The following is a 21,728-nucleotide window of genomic DNA, read 5'->3' as shown; positions in this document are numbered from 1 at the left end:
TCTTCTACTGACTCTACTTCTAATTGTTCTAAAATTTCTTCATTCCTTTTTCGGTCTAAAAGAGTATATCCTGCTGTTCTCCTGAAAAATTTCATTTCCGTTGCTTTGATTCTGTTCATGTCTTTTTTCTTTAATGTCCAAATCTCGCTTCCGTATAGAAGGGTGGGTAATGCTAGTGTATTATATATTTTTATTCTTGTAGATTTTTGTACTAATTTAACTTTTAATGTATTGTTTATTATTCCTAGAATTTGTGTAAATTTGGTAATTTTCTTGTTCACATCTTTTTCATTTTGATAAGATATTTCACAACCCAGATAATTGAAATTTTGCACTTGTTCGAGGCATTGGTTATTGTGTATTATCTTACTTCTCACTGGGTCTTGTCCTAAAAATGCCATTACTTTTGATTTTTGTGCTGAAATTTCCATCCCAAAATCTTTTAATATTTCATTTAATGTATACAATCCTCTTTGTAAATTATCCTCTGAATTGGAAATTATGACTTGGTCATCGGCATAGAGTAAGGTATTTAATGTTAGAGCATTGGTTATTTTGATTCCTGATGTGTAGATTTGGTTCCATTTTAAAATAATTTCATTTATATAAATATTAAATAAAGTTGGTGATAGTGGACAACCTTGTCGAACTCCATTATTAACTAATTTTCTTTCGGATATACAGTTATTTATTTTGACACTTATTTTGCTGTCCGTGTAAATTTCTATTATATTTTGGAATAGCAAATTTGGAATATTTGTTATATTCCTTACAATAATACAAAACTCAGTCATCCTATGATAAAGTTTAATTAATATATGCTTGATATTGTATCTGAAGTTTATGAGTCAAACTGAAGAGAGACTGATGGATTAGCATAAGGGATCTTCACGAGTTTTCTGTTAACCGGAATTTTCAATATTATACAGGGTGTAAGGGGTATAAGTGCCGTCCTTTTCACAGTCGTCGGGGACGGGTCTACAGGATCAAAAAATGTCCACACAGCATAGAGTTGTCCACAACTTAATAGTTTTCACAAAAAAAATTATTTCCTTACTTTATTCGCGTTATACTGTTTATATCGTAAGTAAAATTACGAAAACAATTACATCAGTAGGTTCATCTAGAAAGAGTTAATATTAGTTTAAATACATATATGTGTGTTCTATTACGTTTGCATGCTTAAATTTGTTAATATTCTGACGTGAGAGACGTGGCAATGTGTTCAGCAGGCAGTACTCTGCACAGACGTAAGTACGAGTCAGCTGAGATCAAGCCCTCTGTCCATAGGTCTACTACCGAGCGGATGACAGTTCAGTACAGGGTATTCGATAAACAACTACAATGTCATTCACAGTTTAGGTGTATCATATGTTATTAATTTATGGAGAAAGTCGTCGTAATTCAAGTGAGGCAAGAAGATGTACCGTCAATGTTTTCCGCAATGAAGGTTACCTAATCGGCGAACTTTTGTACTAGTTTCTCAACGATTATTAGAAACTAGGAGTCTCTTACCGCATTTCAAGAATCAGATAAACAGAAATTTCTTTAAAAATAGTACTGCTTTATGGAAGCGGGAGAGATTAAAATGTTGCATTTAAAAAAAAGTTCGTGTGATTTCGTGTAGAAAACCATTAGTGTTTATTTTTTAGACGTACAATAAAAAATTGACCAATATTCCCAATATTGTTAAATAAAATGCAAATTTACTATAAAGTTCTATTATTGAGACTGAAAGTTTGTATTTGCTGTTCGTTTTATGTAAACAACGGTCCGCCCCTGCATTAGAACAGAGCATCTGTTTTGTACCGGTATGTCTGTATCCGCTTGAGCTGTAACGTGTACAGCTTGATTCAGGGATTTTGGCCCCTACAAAAAGTAAGTTGATAGACAAAATCTGGCAAAATCAAAAATTTTCTATATGATTTCTAATCTTGAATATGAAGAAATTCAAGAAAGCATGTTCCAGTCCCAAAGCAATGAGCAGCCTTCGATTTCTTCAGCACCACCAGCTCACTACCAGCATCCCGTGCTGCAACACAATCAGCTGCAAACAGATAGGGTTACTTATCGGACGACCTCAACTACGTCACATGATCTGACAACTATGCAAACACCGTCGCCTACACCATCACACGTGTCAGGAATATCATCAGCAAAGCTCGGAACTTGGGGACTTGTGTCGTGTGCATGAGTAAGGTTACAGCTACAACGTACACAAAGCTCACGCTGCAAGTGCTCAGGGACAGTCGTGTGTACTAAGAAAGTGGTCACAACTAATGACAGAAGACGGACGAAGAAGCTGTTATGTCGAAGCCAATGACATTCAGACAATTACAGGTAAACGGTCAGTTTGAAGAAATAGAAAATACGTGTTATTTCGAATGGGTATTATAGAAGTTTGAAAATAGATTTTGTTTTAAATTTAAGATACAGAATTTCGTGGAGAATTCGGAGGAGATACATTATTTTTTTCGAATGGAGAGTTTATATTTTCTAAGTTGTGCCACACACAAACTAGAGGCTGGAAACGGAATTCATTGAAAGGCATTGTAGTCCCTCAAATTATAGAAAAGTCTGTCCATAGCCATGGATCGAGACGTAGAGGGGCTTGCCCTAGTAGTGACACACTAATTGAAAACTATTCTCGAGAAAAATTTAGGATATACTTATCTTTCTCAGATACGAGATCAGCTAGCAACTGCTGAAAATCGAACAGAAAACAGTAACAGTGAAAACATTCAGTATTTTAAGTCTGCTACCGAAAAATCTTCGAATGTAGATAGTCATACACTGTAGTAAAATGTACACAGCAGAACAGTAAATTTGATATATTTCTCATGTTTATTTTTATTATATATATACTATGAAATTACGTGTTTCAACCTACCATAATATTACCAATATGTTGTTACAGCCAGAAACCACTTTTGTAACAGACCTGACAGTACCTCCGTGCTGGAAGCGGGAGTTTGTTGACATTGAAGTCCGGTCGCTTAGTCACGTGCAAAGACACAAGTCCCCAAGTTCCGAGCTTTGATCATCAGTTCAAACCTACTATTAACAATTTTCCCCTGTGGAATAATTAACGTTTTCCTGTGAGTGATTTTATGCAAGGAATGAAAAACAATAATTAGTTTTAATTGACATAATTGCTTTTCCATTTCATTGTTTAGACTACAATCTAGAAGGACTTACCTTAAACAAACCATCAACTTTTGTTTTGCTGAAATTGCTTCTCTAAATGTTGTGTTTTGTTTTTGTATTTGTATTTCTATTTTTTTAAGGAAAATATAAAACTGATATTTTGACATTCTAAAATACTTATAGAAGCAACTTTCATCATCCTCCAACTGTCGGTATAGTGTATGATATTCACCTATATTCTTCTTCTTTCTGAGCATTTCTTTCATCCATATTCTGTTTCGTTTTCTTCTTGCGGCCTCTTCTTCGTCCAACAAGACAGCAATCATCGCAAGTTTATGTTTGCTAAATTAATATCGGCATCGTTCGAGAGCACAGTTCCTACAGTCTTGATGGCGGCAAACTGACGTCACTTGCCGTTAAATGTGAATGAGTTTGCATTGGACGGTGATGGTCCGTGACGGTGATGTGACGTATAATGTGAATCGAGCTTTACTCATCACTACTGGCAGGCTGGGTCACACAGGTCAGGCCGCGTAGTCATAAAACCTAACACTTCCTTCTTATCATTTTGCGGCGGTAACTTCGTCTTAAAACACAATATTCTTCCACACCTCCTGTTACTAATCACTACATATGTTGACTAAATGTCATGATGACATATTTTCTTGATATGAGTGTCCCTCAGCTACGAGAACAGATATTCCGTGGTAAGAATAAACATGAGTATATAGTATATACTGGACTTTTTTTAGTATATACTCTTGTTAGTAAGAATAAAAACATTTGAGTACCTACTCATTTTTGATTACATACTCATAACATGGAAGCATAGTAGAATATACTCAAGCGTCCATTTTGTACAGAATATATACTCATGCTTGATAAGAATAAAAGCTAGTATATTCTCATATTTATAAGTTCGTTCTCATGTTATTCTGAGTATGGTTTGTAGCAGGCTCAATTCTGAATATTTGTTGATTTGTGTTCAGTTTAAAGTTAAATAAAAAATGGCAGAATTTATGAACAATGTAGTACCTCACGGAAAAATATAGAAAAAGACGTGACCTCCAGAAGCCTTTAACGGTTCACAAAAGTGAATGTGAAATTGGTTAAACACGTATTTGTTCTTCATAAAAAACAATATGAATGGCTATCAAATTATAAGGTTAGATTGTATTGTTAAATGTAATTAACAGTTACAGTTTATTGTGTAAAATTTGAATTGCAAAATGCAATAAAATTACTTGTAACTTTAAAATTATATGTAACTGCTCCATAATAAAAAATACAATTAGCATAACTGGAATTCTAGAAATGGTTGTAATCTCTATCCAACATCCCGTAATGACGATTTTCCAATAGTATTTTCTTGTTTCCTGCTTTATTAACGTCACTTATCTGATTCACTCTCTCTTTCATATTTATTTACTAATTTATTTATTCATTTATTTAATTAATTAATTTTATTTTTATTTATTTATCTCTTTATTTATTTAATTTATTCATTTATTTAATTTATGTACTTATTTATTTACTTAATTTATTTATTTAATTAATTTAATTTATTTTCTTAATTATTTAATTAATTTATTTCATTACTTATATACTTATTTAATTAGTTAATTTATTTAATACGTTCTTTTATTTAATTTATGTGTCTATTTATTTTATTTAATTAATGTATTTTATTATTTATTCTATTTATTTACTTATTTAATTATTTATTTATTTATGCATTATTAAAATTTACAAGAAGCAAAACATAAACCACTACAACATGCTCATAGCATGTGAAAGCCTATAAAAAACTGAGCATCAGGGTGCAATGTGGTCAAAGAGGATAGGTAACATGAGTATATACTAACTTTTAAACGATCAAGAAGGCTGTTGAGATGAGTATATATTCGCATTAGGTAGAATGTCTTTAGTCTTACGAAAATGAGTATGTTCTAGTGATTACGAGTATATAATCACAGGAAGTGCTCATACTCAGAAGTATAAACCTTGAGAAAGTACTTAAGCTTTATTCTTACTACCCATTATTTTCATTCTTCCTCTTCCCTCTTCCCCTCCTATGCACATTTGTGATTAAGTTTCTTTCTTATGATGCAACAAACAGCTCGCTCGCTAGCCAAACAACCAAGGACAGGGGCCAATAACGTTGAATCGAGCTGTACTTGTAAACTTCCTCCTCCCCATCCACCAACGTTGCCAAACGCCTAACATTGTAAATTTGAATAAATAGTTAAATATTGCAATTACAAAAAAATGTGAGGACATTTTCTCTTCCTTATGACATGAACATTCATAAGTTAAAATAATGGCATTTAAACCCCTTACACCCTGTATAAACCTGATCCGATGCAAAAATATCTTCCCATCGGGCATTGGGACGTTCTATTAAGCGTTGATCTTGTAGTCGATATTGTAAGGATCATTTCGTGATCCTACTTGGTTCTATGTGTTTGTGTATGTTGAAGCAATTGACATTTCATATTCTTAAACATTCTTCTAAATTTATGTAACTTATATTAGTATTATGAAGCATTTAATTCTTTGCGTTTTGTCGTTTGATAAGAAGTAGTCCCTCACTGTACAGTAGGTAATGAATGTAAGAATTCACATTTCTGCAGTTTCTATCCTTTTTCAGATGTTCTGTTGAGGATCCAGTTTTCGCTGCCATTATTAGGAGTAGTAAGTAATATTGATAATGCAGATGACGTGAATATGTTAAGAGAAAATCCATAAACTATTAGGGAAAACACGGGAATTTTACTTGAAGCAAGTAATGGGCTAAGTTTGGAAGTAAATCTTGAAAAGACAAATACAGTAGTATATGCTTATGTCTCGTGATCAGAACATAATACGAAATGGAAATATAATAATTAGAAATTATAGTTTGAAATGGTGAAACATTTCAAATACTTCGAAGCAACAATAACAAATATAAATGATACTCGGGAGGAAATTAAACGCAGAATAAATATGGAAACTGCCTGTTATTATTCGATTGAGAAGCTTTTGCCATCCAGTCTGCTCTCAAAAAAGCTGAAAGTTAGAATTTATAAAACAGTTATATTACCGGTTGTTCTGTATGGTTGTGAAACTTGGACTTTCACTTTGAGAGAGGAACAGAGGCTAAGGGTGTTCGAGAATAAGGTGCTTATGAAAATATTTGGGGCTAAGAGGGATGAAGTTACAGGCGAATGGAGAAAGTTACATAACGCAGAACTGCACGCATTGTACTGTTCACCTGATATAATTAGGAACATTAAATACAAACGTCTGAGATAGGGAAGTCATGTAGCACGTACGGGCGAATCCATAAATGCATATAGTGTGTTAGCCGAGAGGCTGGAGGAAAAATATCTTTTGGGGAGGCCGAGACGTGGATGGGAGGATAATATTAAAATGAATTAGAGGGAGGTCGAATATGATGGTAGGGAATGGTTTTCTTGTAAAGGAATATCAATTCTATTGCTTCCAATGACTTGAAAGCTTTAGGAATACTATGAAAATGGGTTGATATGAAAACAAAGTGACCTTCTTGGGCTAATGCAAGATATTGAAATCTAAGGAATTTATGATTTCTCTAATTTGTGAAAAATGTTCAGAATAATATACGTTGACAAATCTTGTGGCATGTTCCTCACACCAAAACAAGAAAAAAAGTTCATATAAACATGTCCGTAAATCCTTATTTTGTTTTTTAGTTCTTAATGAGTTAACATAATAAAACATCTGTTAGATATTATCAGCTTAGTAGCAAGTGTTGCAGCTTTAATTAATTCAGGAGCTCATAACAATGAAAGTTTACGTTCAACGCGTTTCCAGGTACATTCCAAGAAATTAAAGGCTCATTCACAATGAAAATTAAACATAACGTAAGCGTTAACTTAACAACATAAAATTTAGTCTGTCACACGTTAAAAGTGTTAAAATTGTTAAAAAGGTATTTACCTTCGACAGACGGCCCGTTTCGACGCTATTTGTCGTCGTCTTCAGTGTCTCTTGAACCACTGCTGATTTTGGCTCTGCGATGTGCAGTTGTCGATGGTAGAGGTGGGGGTGTGTTGCTCCTATGGTGGGGGTTGGTTGTCTGTATGCTATGACGTACTATGACGTCAAACAATGTGTGCGTATTGAACTGTAGTTGCGTATTAAGTATATATTGTGGGTGTGCTATTGTATTCTTATATATTTCGTATTGTTCTAGGATATTTAACTGTGAACTTTTTGGTGTGATATGTAAAATTTCCATATCTGTTTCTATATTATTGTAGTCATGATTATTGTCGATAATGTGATCTGCATAATTTGAAGTAATGTAAGGTTTGGTTATAGCTTTAATATTTTCGTTGTATCTTGTATGAAAGGATCTTCCTGTCTGCCCTATGTAAAAATGTGGGCAACTATTGCATTTTAATTTGTAAACTCCAGTTGAATTATATATATTTGAATGTTTAGTGTGGTTATTTAAGTATTTCTGTGTTGTGTTATTTGTTTTGTATGCAATTTTGTACTTTAGTTTTTTGAATGAAGTTGCAATTTTGTGGGTATTGGTATTGTGATATGTTAATGTTATGTATTTATTCTCGCGTGCTGTTTGTGTTGGTTTGGTCTGTTTTTGTTTTGCTTTTTTATTACCTCTACCATCGACAACTGCACATCGCAGAGCCAAAATCAGCAGTGGTTCAAGAGACACTGAAGACGACGACAAATAGCATCGAAACGGGCCGTCTGTCGAAGGTAAATACCTTTTTAACAATTTTAACACTTTTAACGTGTGACAGAGTAAATTTTATGTTTTTAACAAAGTGTTAACGAGAACTTTAATCAATGTTAACTTAACGTTACAGTAAAATAAAGAAGTCATACAATCATTCACGATGGGAACATAAAGATAACAGCAAACATACTTCGTAACCATGGAAACATAACAACGACGCCATTTCCTCATATTCTGTCATATACTTCAGCGCTCCACGATTGTGCTCTGTTTGCAAATCACGTAGGCTAAGCATAAGCATGAAAGTTTGGAGTTTGCAAACTTTCATGTTAACGTCTTACGGTAATGTTTATGTCAATGCTTATGTGAATCATTGTGAATGATCCCATTTGGTAGCCTGGGCGCAAACTTCTGTGTTTATGTTATGGTTATGTTTAATTTTTATTGTGAATGGGCCTTAAATTTGTAACCGATAATAATTAATCGAATCTGGCTTTCAGGTAGAAGCTCCCTGTGAAGAAGGTTTGAATAATTATTATTATATTTGAACTGATATTTCTAACGTTCAGAAATGCTTATGTAGGCGGAGGACAAATAGGCGAATAACAGCGTTTGGTGGTAAGGATATAAAAGAACTCAGTATGAGAAGTTTATAGTACAATATATATTCTATGATTTTATGACAATATTGTAAAAACGACCTGCTCAAAATAGCAAGTCAATTCATAATTATATGGTAACAATAATTATACGATTTAACAGATTTATACAAATAAATAACTTTTCACCATAAAACAAATGCACACGTATGATATCCATTGGGCATTGAAATGTGAAGGAAAGTCCACTTAAATGAAGCGAAGTTGAATAGAAGCTCCTGTTTTCTCTCTTATCCAATCAATGAAAGAAGAGACTCGGGTGTAGACGCCTGGACGATTTGGTTCAGCACAGCCCTCACCCCAAGATACAATGCCAACAAGAGTTCCATCCACAAACAGTGGGCCGCCGGAATCACCCTGTGGAACAAAGAATAAGGTCATAGTTAAATCTTACACCCTGTATAGTAACACTTTTATCTTCAGTTGGTTGAATTCAAATGTTGTATGTAAGCATTTAGCTAATTTAATTGTTAATAGAAGGCAGAAATAATTATATGCGGATGACGTGAATATGTTAGGAGAAAACCCACAAACTATTAGGGAAGTCACGGGAATTTTACTTGAAGGAAGTAAAGCGATAGGTTTGGAAGTAAATCCCGAAAATAAAAAGTACATGATTATGTCTCGCGACGAGAATATTGCGCGAAATAGAAATACAAGAATTGGAAATTTATCCCTTCATGAGGTGGACAAATGCAAATATATTGGAGCAACAGTAACAAATATAAATGACACTCGGGAGGAAATTAAACGCAGAATAAATATGGGAAATGCCTGTTATTATTCGGTTGAGAAGGTTTTGTCATCCAGTCTGCTGACAAAAAGCTGAAAGTTAGGATTTATAAAACAGTTATATTACCGGTTGTTCTGTATGGTTGTGAAACTTACTGTACTCCAACCACGAGAAAGTCTCCCGGGGATGAAACGAAGCGGGGTAATGCTGTGAATGAATGTTGAAATCATAAGATGTCATTAAGTCACACACGTGGGTACTCGTATCTCTATTGTCTATCTCTCAAAGCACAAACCATAACACATTTTTATACTACCCTAGTTACAAAATTAGATCACTGTTAATCTCCTGGTCTTTTAATCCCTCTATACAGGAAATAACATATGGAGGAGAGTGCATGATTTTTAAACTGACGTTATAACTCTAATATTATCTATCTACTTCGCTCCAATAGATGACGCAATAGTAAGCACATTCCTTTCACGGTTCATCTCCTGGTTGGAGAACAGTAGACTCTCACTTTAAGAGAGGATCAGAGATTAAGGGTATTTGAGAATAAGGCTCTGAGGAAAATATTTAGGGCTAAGAGGGATGAAGTTACAGGAGAATGGAGAAAGTTACACAACACAGAACTGCACGCATTGTATTCTTCACCTGGCATAATTAGGAACATTAAATCCAGACGTTTGAGATGGGTAGGGCATGTAGCACGTATGTGCGAATCCAGAAATGCATATAGAGGGTTAGTTGGGAGACTGGAGGGGAAGAAGACCTTTGGGGAGGCCGAGACGCAGATGGGAGGATAATATTAAAATGGATTTGAGGGAGGTGGGATATGATGATAGAGAGTGGGTTAATCTTGCTCAGGATAGGGACCGATGGCGGGCTTATGTGAGGGCGGCAATAAACCTGTGGGTTCCTTAAAGGCCATTTGTAAGTAAGTAATACAACAATTGAATTACTATATAGGTCACTGCACATGGCCTTCGAAGTTACGATTTTGATATGAATCCGAAGACTTTGTGACTTAATTGGTAATTAAATTAACGGACTTTATTTTAAATGTGTATTATTTTCGTGAAATGCAAACGAATTAAATATGATTTAATTTCCGTAAATAAGTCAAACTACAACTAGTTAATGGCGGCCGGGTAGCTCAGTTGGTAGAACAGCTGGCTATGGACTGGAAGGTCCAGGGTTCGATCCCATGTGGTGACAGGACTTTTCCTCGTTGCCAAACTTTCAGAACGGCCCGAAGGTTCACTCAGGCTCCTATAAAATTGAGTACCGGGTCTTTCCCGGGGGTAAAAGGCGGTCAGAGCGTGGTGCCGACCACACCACCTCATTCTAGTGCCGAGGTCATGGTAAGCATGGGGCTCTACCTCCATGCCCCCCAAGTGTCTTCATGGCATGTTACGGGGATTCCTTTACGTTTACAACGAGTTAATTGTGCATTGTGTATTGTAATTGTGTAACATGTTGGTGAAATCGACCCTGAAACCTCATTCACAATGAAAATTAAACATAACGTAAGCGTTAACTTAAGAATATAAACGTTAAGGTAAAATCAAGAAGTCATACCATCATTCACGATGGGAACATAAACATATCGGCAAACATACTTGGTAACCTTGGAAACATAACAACGACGCCATTTCCTCATATTCCGTCGTATACTTCAGCGCTCCACGATTGTGTTCTGTTTGCAAATCACGTAAACATAAGCATGAAAGTTTGGAGTTTGCAAACTTTCATGTTAACGTCTTACGATAATGTTTATGTCAATGTTTATGTGAATCATTGTGAATGATCCCATTTGGTAGCCTGGGCGCAAACTTCTGTGTTTATGTTACGGTTATGTTTAATTTTCATTGTGAATGGGCCTTAAATCCAAATTAGTTTTAGTAGTGGTATTCTTCTGTCTAGGTCATGGGAAACCTATTGCTCTCCGATTTCTAATTTGTCTCTATCTTTGTAAGTCAGAAACATATGTTTGTTAGCTAATTTTGTCTTGTACTCTAATTAATAATAGGCCTATATAGTTTGTTACACCTGTTACATGTGTCAACTTTTGCTCTCGTACACTTTTGTTAAATTATAATTTTTGTTTGTACCTATGTTTAGTCAACAGTTCCAAGACTGATTGGAACTCATTAAGTGACACAAATGAGGCATCACTCATGAGACAACTAAGCTAGGAGATAATGGGTTAGGGTGGCCAGTAGAGAGCTTCAGAATATGACTTACAACCGGTTTTCATTCGACCTGTCAGAGAGCATCCTTCAAAGTAGAACTGAAGGCTCTATCGAAATGAACGGCCACCATTTTAAAAACTGTGTTGAATATCCAAATTATGATTATTTTTCAATTTAACTTCATTCTCTATAGGCCTATTGTACGGTAATGTGCTGTAGACAGTATAATATACACTGCATAATGAATACGTCCGCATGGACAGCTCAGTTCGTGAGTAAAAACACTCATTGTTAATACTGTATTGTATTTTAATTAAAAAAAAAACCTGATGAAAGTGGTCAAACTTAAAATCGCGATATTTCCTAGTTTACGTAAATGGATGAACTACTTTTCTTCCCTCCTATACCTAGTAAAGTGATTTGTTTGTACAGGGACATCACTTTATTTTTACCAACATTTTTAACATTAACCTGGCTATACTCGGTAACACTGTTTCCACCTTCCATTACAGGAGTTTGATGTTACTAGTGCAATATGTAAACAAATCATTTTACTAGGTATAGGAGGAGAGAAAAGTAGTGTATCCATTTATGTTGTAGGGAAATACGATATTACGATTTTCAGTTTGATCATCACTTTTATGGAATTTATCAAAATGCAGTAGAGTAGTAACATTTTTTTTCAAAAACTCAACTTTTCAGGCGGCTATGTTCGTTATGTAATGTCTACTTTATTTAGCATATTAATTATTGATGTTAACATAGATATAGAGAGTGCATTTAAATTGAGGGGCTCATATGTAAAGGGCTGTAAGTGCACTTAAGTTATTTTTCAGAAAATGGGGTTTAAATATTTAAGCTTTCGTAAAATCGGTGAAATTTTTATTTAAATTTTAATGTGTGATGCGATTAAAATATCCCTTTGCCACTAAAATTTTAGATACTTTTGCTTACACTGGATGCACTTAACTCATGCTATTACAAATGTTACTAGCATTCCTTTGCTTCTGGCACCTCAATTAAAAAAAAAAACTAATCTGAATTTTTAAACAAGTTGCTGAAAATGGTTGCCGTTCATTACAATGCAGGCTTCAATTCAGTACGCATATTATTAAAAACATTTTGAAGCATATTCTCTGAAATTGAATTTATCGTTTCTTGAATATAATTTCTTTAGTACGATATTATTAATATAGGTTCTTTCTTCTAAAGAAAACGCAATCATATTTATGAAACACACTATACACTGCAGTGTTTACTTCACTGCTTGAAGACTTCGAATGCAACAGCGGCCGTAAGTTTGTGTGTCTGACGGGAGCAAGGACGTTAGTGAAGGGGTGGGAGTGAAGTACATTCAGAAATGCAGGTACAATAAAAATGCGAGTAAAAATAAAATGATGTCCCTGTACTTCTCTCTCAAATCAACGTGGTTTCAGGTCATTAGATTTGAGTGGAAATTGTACAGGTCCTGCTGTGAAAAGTCACAGTAACGCACTTACTTGACATGAATCCTTGCCTCCTTGCAGTAAACCGGCGCAGATATGTACATCGTATATCGGTAAACCCGTCTGGTTGTAGAGATCGGCGCATAGTTTTTGATTGATGATGGGGATATCAACTTTCTGGAGGATGTCAGAAGTAGGCCCAGATTCCTGCAAGAACAAGTCAGATTCTCGTACAGTTATTTTTCCTCACATGGTACCACTTTTGTTGACGTCGTACAAAATTTTGTCCAATATTCTTTTGAGGAGATTAACTCCGTACGTAGTTGAAATTATTGGGGATCATCAGTGCGGTTTTCGGCGTAATAGATCGACTATTGATCAGATTTTTTGTATTCGGCAGATAATGGAGACAAAATGGGAGTATAAGGGTACAGTACATCAGTTATTCATAGATTTCAAAAAGGCATATGACTCGGTTAAGAGGGAAGTATTATATGATATTCTTATTGAATTTGGTATTCCCAAGAAACTAGTTCGATTAATTAAAATGTGTCTCAGTGAAACATACAGCAGAGTCCGTATAGGTCAGTTTCTATCTGATCCTTTTCCAATTCACTGCGGGCTAAAGCAGGGAGATGCACTATCACCTTTACTTTTTAACTTCGCTTTAGAATATGCCATTAGGAAAGTTCAGGATAACAGGCAGGGTTTGGAATTGAACGGGCTACATCAGCTTCTTGTCTATGCAGATGACGTGAATATGTTAGGAGAAAATACACAAACGGTTAGGGAAAACACGGAAATTTTACTTGAAGCAAGTAAAGCGATCGGTTTGGAAGTAAATCCCGAAAAGACAAAGTATATGATTATGTCTCGTGACGGGAATATTGTACGAAATGGAAATATAAATATTGGAGATTTATCCTTCGAAGAGGTGGAAAAATTCAAATATCTTGGAGCAACAGTAACAAATGTAAATGACACTCGGGAGGAAATTAAACGCAGAATAAATATGGGAAATGCCTGTTATTATTCGGTTGAGAAGCTCTTATCATCCAGTCTGCTGTCCAAAAGTCTGAAAGTTAGAATTTATAAAACAGTTATATTACCGGTTGTTCTATATGGCTGTGAAACTTGGACTCTCACTCTGAGAGAGGAACATAGGTTAAGGGTGTTTGAGAATAAGGTGCTTAGGAAAATATTTGGGGCTAAGCGGGATGAAGTTACAGGAGAATGGAGAAAGTTACACAACACAGAACTGCACGCATTGTATTCTTCACCTGACATAATTAGGAACTTGAAATCCAGACGTTTGAGATGGGCAGGGCATGTAGCACGTATGGGCGAATCCAGAAATGCATATAGAGTGTTAGTTGGGAGACCGGAGGGAAAAAGACCTTTAGGGAGGCCGAGACGTAGATGGGAGGATAATATTAAAATGGATTTGAGGGAGGTGGGGTATGATGATAGAGACTGGATTAATCTTGCACAGGATAGGGACCGCTGGCGGGCTTATGTGAGGGCGGCAATGAACCTTCGGGTTCCTTAAAAGCCATTTGTAAGTAAGTAAGTAAGGTACACTCTGCTAAACATCCTATTACAAAACAATAATGGTCTTAAGATGAATGAGTAATGGAACGGAGAAAAATTCTCTCCGGCGCGGGGATTTGAACCCGGGTTTTCAGCTCTACGTGCTGATGCTTTATCCACTAAGCCACACCGGATACCACCCCGGCGTCAGACAGAATTGTCTCTGATTAAGTTCCAACTCTTGGGTTCCCTCTAGTGGCCGCCCTCTGCACTATGTCATAGATGTCTATGAACATAGGACCGAAGTCCACACATGTGCTGAGGTGCACTCGTTATGAGTGACTAGTTGGCCGGGATCCGACGGAATAAGTGCCGTCTTAAATCACGAAGTAATTTACGCATATCATATATATTATTTTAATGTACCGAAGTACATATGATATTTCCATGCAGATATTCTGCGTCATCATACGATGAAAGAGTAATGGAACGAACCCGGGTTCAAATCCCGGCGCCGGAGAGAATTTTTCTCCGTTCCATTACTCTTTCATCGTATCATGACGCAGAATATCTGCATGGAAATATCATATGTACTTCGGTACATTAAAATAATATATATTAATGGTCTTACTAATAAAAACCCTATATACAGACTTTTAACTCTCTTATACTTATACAATGAGTAGCTCGTTTGTAAGTCGTGTGTGAATTCCTTACTAATAATCACTACATACGTCGAGTATAACAGTATAACTGTTACACAGCTACGTCATAGTTTCGTCATTACTTCGTTACGAAAGGTAATAGAATATCTGATGTTCTCTATTGCATCCGGTAGAGCGCTCTAGTGTGGCGTGTTAAATATCGATTACCACACTAATCGATTACCACACTACATTTTGGTCAAAGAGTACAAGCTACAGCAATATTATTCTAATAATACCATGATCTTTGGTTTGTTCTTCTGTGGTTACAAGGTAAACCATCATCATAAAATGACAGTCGATACGAACAGCTGTTAGAGGGGCGGCCATTTTTTCCCTATATACAACGCTTAAACAAGGGGTTTCGTGTATATAACTACTGCAAAGCAATTCCCATTGTATAGTTACAGCCTGTTTATACGTCCATCGCTTATTCACGGTTTATTAGTAACGTTTTCTGTCTCAACTCTGCATAAGTTTCGTATAAAAACTATACACGGTTTATTAGTAAGACTGTAGGGATATAATATGAATAAACACACGCCTACACAAAAAAGAAATACATTTCTACAATAATATCCAGTAGTCCACACCTGTGGAGAAACGTCAACCCAATACGAGCAAATGCTGGGTAACTTTAGGTGCTGGACCCCGGACTCATTTCACTGGCATTATCACCTTCATATCATTCAGACGCTAAATAACCTAGATGTTGATACAGCGTCGTAAAATAACCCAATAAAATAAAAATATCTAGTAGGATGAATAAGACTGATTATTATTGTTGTTTAGTCGAGGACAGATTTGAATCTCACAAGTGATACCAAGAAGGTACCACTTATGGGGCAACTAGACCAGGAGATAATGGGGCAGAACTTAGAAAATTATACGAATGTAAAATGTTAGAAAATATGGAAAATTGAAAATCTTTGAAAATTATTATGTGTCAACGATTTCAAGACAGAAGTTAAGGCTGGTTCACAATAAACCGGGAACGAGAACCAGAATGAAAACGAGAAGCAGAGGACGTGAATATGAAAATTTTTGATTCACAATAAACCGAGAACGTAGACGACTATGCATATCGATATGCATGTCAATAACGATATGTAAAGTCGATATTACGTATTCTGATGTTATTTGTGTATATAATTGACCAATGGCATTCTCTCATGAGTACAAGGCAGCCAACATAAACACAGGTTAACCAACTTCGAAATTTCAACTGAAACATTTCATTAGGTACGGTACTATAAATATGCGCATGCATCTTTATTATCACAACCTATTTTAAGTCTACCATAACGTAAAATAATTAATTAGAGAAGAAACATTTTGTAATAGAACAAAAATGAATACAACAGTAGTTATTGAATTGAAGCATGAATATGTAGTGTGTAATGCAACCAATACAGTAATAAAATATGATTCACTTTCGATCGGTGTTCAAAGACGCAGCTATTGAAAGCCACGCATTTTCCTTCATTTTCTCATCTTTATACGAGGCGCGCCGCTTATCGTAAACATTAGAATTTTCTTCAGCACTCAAAATTAGAATCTCATCAAATAAAACTTGCTCCATGATGCACAGCACAGAACAAAATAATGCATAGGTTATGTCACGGTCTTCTTGCTACAAAATATATGACGACAAAATAGCTTTTAGATGGCAATAGAATGAATGTAATGAGCTGTGATCGGAAACGTGAACGCCAAAGTTGAAACTTGGCCAACTCTCCGTTCCCGATCCTGGGCTCCGGCAAGCTTTCCGTTAATTGTGAATGCTCACATTTAAATGTACACATTTTAACAATTTTGTTTTCGTTTTCGTTCCGATTCTCGTTTCCGGTTTATTGTAAACCAGCCTTTAGTTGTATTTCACAAACCCAGTCTTACTCAACAGCTCACATATAACGAAAATCACAGATTGTCCAGTAATCATTTACAATCTGCGTCTCCCGCGAGATTTCTAATTGGTGATCATTTTGAATTCCGATTGTCTATTGGTTCAATCAAAACGAAGACGATTCAAACCTTGAATATTGTGAGAGTTCCTTAAGTCTATATTGTCCCTAGTGACAACAGGAAAGGCCGATTCTAAATAATGGTCAAGAATCGATAACATGGTGTTCGGTCAGGGCAATACTGTGTTTTTAGAAGATTCGTGGGGAAAATAGCGTCACTCTGTTACGTAACAAAGGCGCGATTCGAGAAGTTATAAAATGGACACGGAGCGTCCAAATCGCGGTCGTTAGTTGTTAGACATTTGTCAACACAGCGGTCATGCAACAGCGGTCCCGACATCCGGAAGAAAGGCAGAAGATGGACTTATTGGTGTTACTTATGAGCAGGCTTCGAGACTTCGGACCCAATAGAGGAGTTCAGTGGGAAATCCGCATAACGGTGTACTGAGTATAGTGGTAAAGCGTACAGTGGGTGGGGGTACTGGAGAATGAATGCCAACAGATACGCAAAGGAGTACGCTCTGAATTTAAAGGTTCTGACGAATAATTTGGTTTTCATACAAACCTATTTTCAAACTGTGTCTGAAACTATTACACGGTTAGAAAAGTCAGAGCAAGAGATGCCGGAAGCCCTCAAATTAATTGAGGAAATGACACAGAGAATTAATGAGACACCAAGTACACCGGTTACTGAACGTGTAAAACAGAAGTTGAAATCAATTTTATGTAAAAATAACGGATATGGAACATTGTGTAACATAAACAGCAAATTAGTGGACATAGAGTCTCCCGAGAATAAACGACTGTCTCTTAGAGACTGCGATGATGTTGGGTTTTTTCGTTTTGCTCCTATCACGTCATGCGACGTAGAGCGCAGCTTTTCACAGTACAAACTGTGTTTGGCAGATAACCGAAAAATATTTACGTTTGAGACACTAAAAATGTATCTTGTAGTAAATTGCAATTCGGTACTGTAACTGCACATCCAATAGGATAAATGAAGAAATTAAAATTGCTGCATGTTTATTTCCATCATTAACACTGCGTATAATTCAACACAAATGCTTATAAAAGACAGGAGAATAAATGCTTTTCACATTCTTTTGACATTATCTTTGTGTAATGTATATTTACTTTCAGAATGTACTTACGTGTGTGTTTCCCCATACTACTGTCATTGCAAGTTATCTTGAACCTTACATTTCCTAAGTCTGTCTTTGGAACTGCTCGGTACGACGTGTACTCATCAACGCAACGGCACGGCAAGGATGCCCCTTGGACTCTTTTAAAAAAACGTTGGTTCTTTTACCTTACGGCTCTCTACTGTAAAAGAACTTGGTTCAATACAGACATCATTTTCTCTCGACACTCCGGTTTTGAGAGGAGAACATAGTTTCGTAGCAAGCTTTAATTAACCTGTAATGAGTAAGTATTTAAATATAATCGTGTGTACACTCCTCTCTCATCCGGGCTGGGGACCGGCAATGGCGGAGTTACTACAGCTACTTCTATGCATTATATAGGCCTACATTACTTACACGTTCAGCTAATATGTACATATTCTTATAACAATATTTTACAGGCTTATTATTTGAATTTACATTAATTTACAATTATACACAATCCATATCCCTATCATTGCTGCCATCATCGCTTGTTCCAAAATTAATTATTTCGCCAATGGCATCATCCATTCGGAATTATCTTCTTAATCGTAAGTACTACTTTCTGAACAAGATAGAATTCTTCGATTGTATCCCGAATAACATGTTGATCGAAGTCGTCCACTTCAACTTTACACAAGTCTAATTCTGGAATGAAATAATATGTTAAGTAGAACTATAAGAAAATAATAACTTGCAACAGTAATTCATTATGTCGCTCTCAATACAGACACTATTGTACATAACTATTATAGCAATAATTTCTAAACATTACATACCTATTCTTTCCCGGAGTAGTGTGAGGTTCATTCGGTTGTAATTCAATATTATTTTTAATTCTCTTCACGGAACTAATACTTTTGCCAGAGTATTTAGCCGCTCTCTCATATTCCTTAGCAAGAGGTTCCAGAAAATATTTGTTTAACTTTTCCTCCTCGCAACGCTTGATTTTATTATATTTGCGATAATTTCTCTTTCTCGGCTATGGATAACAGCGTTACTTTTTCTCCGCGGTGGTGTGATTTCACCATAATTACTACCCTGTGGTTGCTGCTCCATGGTAACACTACTGGTACGCAGTGAAGGAAATAGTTCTATGTTTCTTGACAAGAGATTATGCTGCGGAGCATGCGCAAACAACTCAGTTGGCTCCACCCGCTTTACGTGCTTCCCTCTGCCCCTCTGTCCTCGCTCAGAAGTTTCAAGATAACTTGCAATAACAGCACCATACTCTACTCTAAATAGCAACATTGTTACCTCAACACATATCTACCTTTCATTACCTGCAGCGAGTCAACAACCTATAGTACATGCACAGTAAACTTATTGTATCGGGTTCAAAGTGTCGAAGGCTGCTTATGAGGTTCAAACCTGTCTTCGGACAGTTGACTAAACAACAAACAACACGATACAGTTACGTCACATGTAATGAGAGTATTGTAGTATGATCAAGCAAAAAGTAGTTTTGAAGTGAAGTATTACATACACTCATTTTGCCCCATCCAATGACTGTTGCAATTGCGCCGTCAGGAGGATTTTCTCCTTGAGCTGGCAGAGAAACGGGCTTTACAGTCACTCCATCGATTTTGAACGGGCTGGAGACCTGAAAATTAATGTAGCATTTAATACAAAATTAATATAACCGACATTTAATTAAAGTGAAATAGTTTAAAATATATATTAAAATGTTGGTTATCACAATTGGTTTAAACATGCACTAAAACCAGACGTAAGTGCAAGTTTGAACTAATAAATTACTGAGATTTGCAATAGACTAATGGCCAGTTGTCCAAGTAATGTTTAATTTTGCTTAACGGATGTTAAATTAACAGTCTGTTTATTTTTAACGCTTTGTTAATGTATTTTCGATTTGTTCAACATAATTTTGTTTAAGATAACCAACACTTAACTATAACGTCTCTTAGCACTGTTTTAACTACTCAACAGCAGTTGGTAATGATTCTACACATGTAGGACAATTTTTGATTGGCTAAAATTAATCTTTAAATTCTATATTATAGAGTGAGTGATGAAACTTGCATAAAATGACAACCTGTTATGGTAGGCCACGCTCCATAAACAAACATTTGACAAATGTAAGTTGTAGGTGACGTGCTGAATAATAATTACAAAGTAAGGTTATATTTCCTCATTGCTATTATGGATACGAAATACGAAAGTAATAAAATAACACTGATATATTTAAACAGTCCAAAGTATTTTTTAAATGTTATATTACCAGTCATATGCTAAACATTCCCTACAGAGAGACACAAAATATTAATTTCGCAACTTCTGTTCGAACAGCTATGGAGTATCGGCCACATTTAACTAACTGTTAAACGAGTTAACTGCCCGAAATCCTAAAATTAAAATTAACAAACTGTTAACAATCTGTTAAACCAAACTGTTGTTGAAAACATACAATTTTATTCATTAACAAACTATGCAGAGTTTAACACTCGTTAAATTTTCTAACAATACTTGGAAAAACCGGCCATAAGTGGGTTAGAGAAATTGTATATTCATTATGTATAACTAATTTGTATTCAGATCATTTTTAAATTATTAAATTTGCACGTTTGTGAATTAATATCAATAAATCTAATCTAATCTAATCTAATCTAATCTAATCTAATCTATATATAATAGTGTTAATAATATCTTAGTGGAGATGAATGTTTATCTAGATCAGTGGTCGTCAGCACTCACTGAAATGGGTAAAGGGCGAGCAGTGCAACATAATATGCCCCGTCGCGTCGTGCAGCAGGAAGAGGGAGAGAACGTCCCGCCAGCAGCCACGGATGCACCATATTGCAGTCTCATATCCGCGGGTAAGAGACGCTAGTCCGAGAGTGTACTGTGCTGATGACCGCTGATCTATCTTTTATTATATTATGTTGTTTAGGATTGTTTCACATTTTAGTGGTTGGAGAAACATTAAATATTTATAATAAAAAAGTTTAGGAAAGGAATTAATAAGCAAGTGCTAGAAATGTAAGTAAATAATTGACATTAAAGCTGCGGTGAGATTTACTAAATAATGAGATGAAGACCCCACCACCGCGGAAGAAGGATGTAACACTAAATTCTTGAAAAAAAAAAAATGTGACATAGGTGGGGGAAAAAGTAATTTTAAAGTATTTATTTATAAGAATAAATTATTGCGTTCATTGACTGAATAAACTTGTATCCTTGTTTAGTCAAATCGCTATGATAGTAAATATAGGCCTAATGAAATATGCTGTTGAAATTATTTTCTTTCTCCTGAAACATGAATTACAGCTTTGTTCGTTATATCTTTATTCGATTGAGGTCTTCAATCAATGATTCTGTAATAGTACATTATGCAACGAGCCTATAATGGTAGTAATTAAGACGCGAGTATGTTTATGAAACGAGCGCAACCAAGTTTCATAATTTTCATACGAGCGTCTTAATTACCATTATAGGCAAGTT

The 21,728-nt window shown here is 35.6% G+C and overlaps 1 protein-coding gene across 4 annotated transcripts in view; it reads right to left on the bottom strand.

The window, feature by feature from the left end:
• LOC138700351 (trypsin-1-like) overlaps positions 1 to 21,728 on the bottom strand; it is a 151,590-nt gene that overhangs the window by 55,918 nt on the left and 73,944 nt on the right. Inside the window, exons 5-7 of one of the 4 annotated variants that reach the window (XM_069826914.1) lie at positions 19,756 to 19,872; positions 12,963 to 13,115; positions 8,519 to 8,892 (exon numbers count right to left, since the gene is read on the bottom strand). The exons of the other annotated variants lie outside the window; for them this stretch is intronic. Of the exons in view, the coding sequence (XP_069683015.1) occupies positions 8,725 to 8,892; positions 12,963 to 13,115; positions 19,756 to 19,872 (438 nt within the window). The 3' untranslated portion in view covers positions 8,519 to 8,724. Of the gene's footprint in view, positions 1 to 8,518; positions 8,893 to 12,962; positions 13,116 to 19,755; positions 19,873 to 21,728 lie in introns of those variants that run through there. 4 annotated transcript variants of the gene reach the window in all.

The sequence above is a fragment of the Periplaneta americana genome, chromosome 5, assembly GCF_040183065.1.
Source record: "Periplaneta americana isolate PAMFEO1 chromosome 5, P.americana_PAMFEO1_priV1, whole genome shotgun sequence".
NCBI classification, from domain to species: Eukaryota; Metazoa; Arthropoda; class Insecta; order Blattodea; family Blattidae; genus Periplaneta; species Periplaneta americana.
The sequence above is the reverse complement of the archived record's forward strand: the minus strand, read 5'-3'. Positions and strand labels throughout refer to the sequence as shown.